This window comes from Sinocyclocheilus anshuiensis, unplaced genomic scaffold, assembly GCF_001515605.1.
Source record: "Sinocyclocheilus anshuiensis isolate Anshui unplaced genomic scaffold, SAMN03320099.WGS_v1.1 scaffold257, whole genome shotgun sequence".
Taxonomy (NCBI): Eukaryota; Metazoa; Chordata; class Actinopteri; order Cypriniformes; family Cyprinidae; genus Sinocyclocheilus; species Sinocyclocheilus anshuiensis.
The window spans coordinates 2,593,637-2,601,210 of NW_015539889.1; the positions used below are offsets into that span (position 1 = coordinate 2,593,637).

The window sequence follows — 7,574 nt, forward strand, 5'->3', positions numbered from 1 at the left end:
ATATAAAATGCATATGTGCATTTTTATTTACATATGAAATCATTTTTACTATTATCTACAAATATATCATCTACAATTTAAAATTTATATTATTTATATAATTGCATTTAAAAAAATATAATTTCCTACCTTTTTGAGCTGTTTTATATTGCTGCCTCTAATGGAAGCCAGAAGTTGGTCCCTTGAGTTTTTAGCTCCTCCTCTTCCTACTCTCCTATCGTCTAGCTTCCTTTGTGACATGGGCGTCAGGGAGTTCTTCAGGAAGTCTCCGTCTAGCATTGGAGGTGGAGGCGGTGGTGGTCCTCCAGGTGGTGGTGGTGGCGGAGGTGGTCCACCACCAAGCCCACTGACCCTTTTCTTATGAGTCAACTTGGGTGACGGGGCGGGTGACGGTATGGGAGAAGTTATAGGAGACGGTCTAGGCGAAGCTTTCGGGGAGCCTTTACCAAAGCCGGGTTTTGGAACTTCTAATGTGTCTTTCTTATCTCCAATGCCTTGGGCTTGTGCCTGCTTCTGTTCCTGCAGTCGCTTTTGCCGCTGACGGTCCATATTGCGACTAAGAATATTGGTCATGGTCATACGAGGACCAGCTAACTCAAAGTGGTAGCCCAGTTTCAGAAGAGTCGTGTTTTCTTTCAAGATTTTGGTCATCTCCATCTCAGACTTTCCTCCAATGATGTGTCGCTGGTTGTGGAAGCGTAACTCGGTGAGTGTGGAGTTGTGTTGGAGGGCATGGATCAAGGACATAACACCTTTGCTAGTAAGAAGATTGGAGTCCAAATTGATGCTAGTGATGCTTTTGTTATTTCGTAAGGTCTCGGCAATAGCATAAGCCACGTGGTCATCGGCACGGCAGTTAGCCAAAGAAAACACTTTGATGTGTGTGTTGTTTTTTAAGGCCTCTGCGAACTGAATAAGTGTTTTGGTTTTTATGACCTCTGAATTGTTCACATTGAGATCAGTCATGCTCGGATCGTTGCAACGAACTCTCTCCAAATCTTCATCAAACATGCTAGCCGACTCATCCTCCTCTTCCTCCTCTTTTGTCTTACTTTTTGAAATAATATCTGAGACACAGTTTCCAATTTTCTCTTGCTTATTAATGGGTTCATGAACTTCATTTTCAATTTCATTTTGTTTCTGAACATCCCCTCTTCCCTTATTGCTTGATTTTGCATTATATTCTTGTGGCTTCCACACATTTTCATAAGTTTTTTCCGGTTCTTTCTCTTTATTTTCAGGAAGTTCCTTTACTTCCAACATAGGGCTCTTTTTCACCTTTTCGCTTAACCTTCTTATTTGGTTTTCTTCTTTGAATTTCTTCTCTTCTTTCGTTTTGTCTTCTAGAACCTGATTTTGCTTTTCCTCTAACCTGTTTGTATAGCCTTTAGTTTTGATTTCCTCTCTCTTCCTAATCTCTTCCTTTCTCTCCCTTTCCTTCTCCTCTTTGTCCTTTATCCTAGAAATCATCGCCTTTGCTCTACTTTCCCCAGATTCCCTTTTACAACTGTCTTCCTTCCGGTTTTTCTCTTTACTATCCTCCTTCTTCTCCTGAAGCTTGGATATTAATTCTTTGGTTTTGCTGCTGCTACTTTCTCTCATCTCTCTTCTATCTTTGAATTTACTCCCATCATTTTGTTCCTTCACCTCCTCTTGCTTCTCACTCTCCTCGTCCTTCCTAGAAAGGGCATATGGGCCAAATTTGTCATCTTTGCTGCCCTCTGTGACTCTGCGGGTCCTGTCCTCCTTTCTACCATCACGCTTAGAGAAAGAAGAGGTGAAGGGGGTCCTCTGAAGCCCTCCATCTTTGCTGTCAGACACGGAGGTATTCTTCTCTTGGCTCAGGCCCATCTTACGCAGGTACTCTTGCTTCCGGCTCTCCTTCTTCGGCTCTCCCTGAGGATTCAACATGTATGAATTATGGACAAACAAGGTGACATATGCAACATATGTTATATTTTTTTTTGTTTTGGGGGAGCCGACTGGAGGAAATGCCAGTAGCTTAGGCCTACATATCAATATTAAAATGTTCAACTGAAGACAGTGCTTCGACACAGATGGTTATACAAAACCTGTAATGCATGAACACTGAATGTTTACACTGGATGTTTCACAGTGAAGATGTAAACTTGCACAGTGGCTGAGTGTTTGATTTGTGACCCACGCTGTTTTGCATTGGAAAGCTCCAGCCTTGGCAGACTTATCCTTAAAAGGCAGTGAGCAAAGGAGCAATCAACCACGGAACTTCAACCGGGCCAACATTTCAAGAGACTTAACATCCAAAGATAGATATATCTCCTTTAGATATATCTTAGGAGGGTTATTTCTCCTGTTTGTATCATGCCTCAAAAAGTAAACATTTATGCCCATCACCCCTTTTACATTTAAAGTAATTTGTAAAAGTTGTACAAATATGTGCAAGATGTAAAAATATGGTGACTTTCGCTAAAGACATACAAGAGTTCTAAAATGATATAGGCCTAAATCTATATTGAAAAAATCTGTCAATACCCTAGAACTTGGAAATATTTGCCCAGAAAACCACATTATTTGTATTGATTTGTTTTGCATGTATTTCAAGCTCCTACTGCATTAAGCATGTTGGTTCAAACTCAGTCATTAACATTTTCATAGATGAACTTGTAAGGTAGTGAATATTTTACCTCTGTTGACAGGTTCCTCTGTAAGCGGGATCTGAAGTCATCGGTCTGGCTGCTTTGTTGTGATTCCTTTTTAAGTGGCGCGGTTGGTTTTAAATCCGTTTGGTCCACAACGATTATTTCACTCGGATCTGGATCAGGAACGACGGAAACCTCTTTCTGCAGCTCCTCCATTTCTTCGGGCGACAGGTTTGACAGTAAACTGTCGAGGTCCGGGTCCTCGCTCACCTGTCGCCCGGTTTTCGTGAGTCCCCTCACTTTCCTCCGGGACATTGCGTTCAGTAGTGATACAGAGTAATATAGAATTCGCTGAAGATATCACCGTGTTTTTCCACGTACTTAACCTTTTTAAAAAACTGTTCATCAACAGTTAAAATTTAAAACGAAGGAGGATGAAACTTTCTGGATGTGAAAGATTCGCGTAGAGCAGCGCGAGACGCGATGGACTGTCAGCGCAAGTTTGTGGTGCTCGGACATTCCTTGAAATCCATCGCGAGCGCATGCCCATATTTAGATGGGGGTACATAGTCCTTTAAAGGCAATTGGGAAGGCTATGGTTTACTAAAACCCAAAAGCATCCCAGAAACAAACTGTTACTTCCTGGTCACTAAGGAAATCAGGATTCCTGGAGTACTGACAACATTTTTCCAGTGATGTTATAGAATGTTATAGAAATATGTTGGATACTATAATAGGCTGCTGTGCTATTCCAGGAATCAGTTTAATGTGGTTCAATAGAATAGCCTTGGCTATTCATACATTTGAAGTGATGTTTCATCCTAGTAAATAGAAGCAAGCCAGTCTACACATTTTTATTTATTTTGGTCTTGCTCAGCCTACTTTTTAATAGCTATCAACTGTTTTTTAACAAAACACTAGTTATTTTGTGGCATATTATAAAATATTTTTGATATATTACAAAATGTTGATGTGTAAAAATAAGGCAGCATTAAATAATGACAATAGGAAAATGCTGATTTCAGGAACTGCATTAATGGAGACAGCATGCAAAGTCAATTCTGTTTTTATTGTAAAAAGAGAGTAATGCAATACTCCTTGTCCAGTCTGTTCAATTAGACCTTTCTTATAGGATGATTAGTGCAAGTACAAACACTAGTAGCCTATTAATTGCCTTTTCCCCCAAGTTGAAAATACCTGTTAATATTCCACATTGTAAAAATTCCTCTTTATAGATCCTTTTCTTATTTGTACTTCACATTCCAAAGTGACAAATACAGTAGCATATGCTGTATATAGCAAAAACAACACTGTTAACGATACATTAATTTAAATAACTAACAAGTTATTTAAACAATGAACAAAGCATCACAACTAATCTTACAAATATGAGATGAGGTAGCAGAAATCATTTAAAAGTAAATGTACCAAATGTACCAGATGAAGTATTTTAAGCGGATACTCATTTTAATGAGAATGTTCTTTTAATTTACATTCTAATTTATCATTGAAAAGTGTCATTTATGATGAACTTTGAAATTAAGGTCCACTCGTGTTAATATGAATGGGAAAAATTGTAACACTCCATATGGCGGCAATGGAAGTCCCACCTTTATGTGTGGTCGCATTAGTGAAATTTCGGCAAAAATTTGTGAGCAAAAAAGGTCCGTTGTTTGTTGTCAGTAGTGTAGCAATGTATGAAGCACAGCTCACACAGAAGTCACTTTCAAACCAAGATTCAAGGAAATCTTATGCCCCCATGCGAAATTCCTGAATGCGTGGATTTACATTGAAAATTTTGCCTGCAAAAATTCACTAAACAATGGTAAATATGACCGCACCATTGCAACTTTTCATCTCACAATTCGATTTTTATATCTTGCAAATTTTTTTTTTTTGAGTTTTCATATCACTATTCAGATTTCCTTTTCAGAATTTGGAGGGAAAAGTAAAGGGACTTTGTTTAAACTTATCTCACTGTGAAGGTGTAACAAAACAACATAAATGACTGAAATATTTTATAGATCAAAAAGCTTTTTGAAACAAATTAAAATGCACAGACGGACAGCTAATTGAATGCAAACATTACAGTTATTCCCTTGACAACAGGCCTTCATAGCATGAGATACAATTAAAGACATGCAAATCTAAGGGGTGTTAACATTACAGCTCAAGCCAGATCTAACAACAGTTGACGACCTGCAAATGCACAGAATGAAGTTTGGTTGGATGCTATGAAACATGAAATTAATTCTTAATGTAAGTTCTCTCTTATTTACATACTGCATGTTAACTGTCTATAAGACATCTACGTCTCATGTCCGTATGTTAGTTGTCTATAAGACATGAAAAGCATATAGCGTGATTTGATTTTAATGATGCAAGTGACACGCTCAGATTAGTGGTCAAATAAATACATTTTGAACAAACGAGCCGGGAGAGACAGCTAAGCATGTCTATTGCAGAATAAAGTGCAAATGACACAAGCTTCTTCTCATTTGGTTGAACAAAGAACGATATCCTAGATGAATCAGAACTGGCAGCCGGTCTCTTCTGCAGGAGTCATGTTTAACAGTCCATTTCGGAGAGTTGGACAAAACATAATGGCACATTTAAAGCAGTCTTTTGAGTCTGTGAGTTGCTGGATTCAAGTGGGAGGAGACGCGCTGATTAGTGACACATGAAAGCTGTACATCAAACAAGAAAACACTCTGACGCGTGAGGCGATTCTGAGGTCAGTTCATGCTTCACTCCACAAATTAATCAAGAAATAAATAACATTTTTAAAACGGCTTCTCATACAAGGGATTCCTCACAAGCATGGGCCCTCTTCATCACCCATTGTATGGGTTATCTTCTCCTCACTGAGGGACTTCAGCTCTTTCAGTGCCCTGGGTACTGGGGAGGGGAATATGGCGGAGGAGCTGAAAACAAAAATAACACAACTTAGAGAAAAGTGTTATGATTGTCTGTGCTACTATATGCAAGTGTGGTGTTTTTATTTCCACTATACACTCTTAAAAATGAAGGTTCTTATTGGAATTGATGGTTCCATGAAGAACCTATAACATCCATGGAAACTTTCCATTGCACAAAAAGTTCTTTAAAGTTGAAAAAGGTTCTTCAGATTATTAAAACGTTCTTCACACTAAGAAAAAATGGTTCTTTTAAGAACCGTTCACTGAAAGCCTCTTTGGAAAACCAAAAATAGTTATGGCATTAACTATATATGGCATTGCTGTGAAGAACCCCTTTTGGGACCTTTGTTTGTAGTATGTGATCTCTGACAGAGGCCATTTGAATACCTGCTTGACTGTATCCTGCGTCAGGATGATTAGGAGGATGAGGACCTTGGGGCATCATAGGATACTGGTGGGGGACACCTGGATATTGCAGCACCATTGGATATCCAAGATAATCAGGATGTCCAATGGGTTTACCAGAAGCATCGTACATGTGCTCCACAGGATAGCTGGCCATTGGAATATGCTGGGCTGAAATTGAGACTCAGGTTAGTAGGTGATACATTTTGAACATTAGCCATGGTATTGCAATAAGAAACCAGTGGTTAAATAAGTATGCCAACAAAGAGCAATGCAACTGTAATACCAGAAAGAGAAATAAGAAATCAAGTCAAATTTATTTATATAGTGCTTTTCACAATACACATTGTTTCAAAGCAGCTTTACAGAAAATCACGATGATAATTCTTTATAACTTCATGCCTTATAGCCACATTTAGCAGACTTGAGCTGGAAGATAATATAGTTACATTTTCCAATGATACAAACAATCAAGCAGTTGCGATTTGCTATATACAGTATATAATGTGAGTGCTCTGTGTGTATACTGAAAAAAATGGATATACTATATATCCAACTTTACAAATAGAGTTGTGCGATAATTTACTTTATGTTTTATTTATACAACTATAAAATAGTTTACATTTTTCGATGATACAGACAATCAAGCAATTGAGTTTTGCTTGATATTATATCCAGCTTTACGTGAGTGCACTGTATATAAGATTTGATGTATTTATAGTTGTTGTATATCATGCAACCCAACAGCAAAAAAATAAATAAATAAAAATGCATTCAGATACATGCTAAATATTACATATAATACCTTCATGTGTCTCTGCAAAAAATCCGATATTTACTTTGTTTTTTTTTTATTCATTCTTATGTATTTGTAATAAATTCAGGATGGACTGTGAAGAGAATAAAGTTATTGCGTTTACCTTCATAAGGAGTTCTGCCACGTTGCTGGCGGCGCTGGTACAGATAACAACAGGAACACATGAAGCAACAGACCATGGTTGCTATAGCAGCCACAAAGAGCAGGATCGATGAAGCAATGCCAGCTATAGTGGAAGGGCTGAGAGAGGCAGGACAGAAAACTTGTCAGGAAAGACACCAATTTTGAATTATCCGACTTCTCTGGGAGAAACTCAGAAAAATCGCTTTGGATAAAAGCATCTGCTAAATGAATAAATGCAAAATAAAATGCTTGCTGTTAGGTCTAGCAATCAGCACCTTCACCATTAAGATTAAGCATTTATTTTATAACAGTTATACTTAATTAGTTTTATTTGGCAGTCTAATGTGAGGTTAATGAGCCTCTTTAGGCCACTAAGTGGTCAATAATCTAGAATCTTAAAAAGTGTACCTGAGATGGAACAGCATGCAGCGCTTCTGTCCCGCCTCGGTGATCATCTTGAAGCCATCCAGGCAGCAGTAACGGCGGTGACAGTTCCCACAGCAGAAGGTTATGAGTGGGCAATCAAAGCCATTGTGCCAGGTGCCATTTTTGTCCACATACCACAAGCAGTCCTCATCTGCACTCACTGAAAGAAATAAAACAAAGCTAGTGGTTAAATACAAACATATATATATATATATATATATATATGTGTGTGTATATATATATATATATATATATATATATATATAC

The 7,574-nt window shown here is 38.1% G+C and overlaps 2 protein-coding genes across 3 annotated transcripts in view; both read right to left on the minus strand.

Annotated features, from left to right (window-relative positions):
* The window catches only part of LOC107685741 (leiomodin-1-like), a 4,382-nt gene extending 1,280 nt beyond the window's left edge, over positions 1-3,102 (minus strand). Inside the window, exons 1-2 of the mRNA XM_016482441.1 lie at positions 2,664-3,102; positions 130-1,896 (exon numbers count right to left, since the gene is read on the minus strand). Coding sequence (XP_016337927.1) covers positions 130-1,896; positions 2,664-2,933 — 2,037 coding nt within the window. The 5' untranslated portion in view covers positions 2,934-3,102. The remainder of the gene's footprint in view (positions 1-129; positions 1,897-2,663) is intronic.
* Positions 3,103-3,800: 698 nt separating this feature from the next.
* The window catches only part of LOC107685700 (protein shisa-4-like), an 8,301-nt gene continuing 4,527 nt past the window's right edge, over positions 3,801-7,574 (minus strand). Inside the window, exons 2-6 of one of the 2 annotated variants that reach the window (XR_001633979.1) lie at positions 7,290-7,467; positions 6,862-6,998; positions 5,924-6,112; positions 5,421-5,542; positions 3,801-5,259 (exon numbers count right to left, since the gene is read on the minus strand). Coding sequence is in view for 1 of the 2 variants with exons in the window: in XM_016482383.1 (XP_016337869.1) it covers positions 5,502-5,542; positions 5,924-6,112; positions 6,862-6,998; positions 7,290-7,467 (545 nt within the window). In the remaining variant the exon portion in view is untranslated. Of the gene's footprint in view, positions 5,543-5,923; positions 6,113-6,861; positions 6,999-7,289; positions 7,468-7,574 lie in introns of both variants that reach the window. The other variant, XM_016482383.1, reaches the window with a different exon arrangement.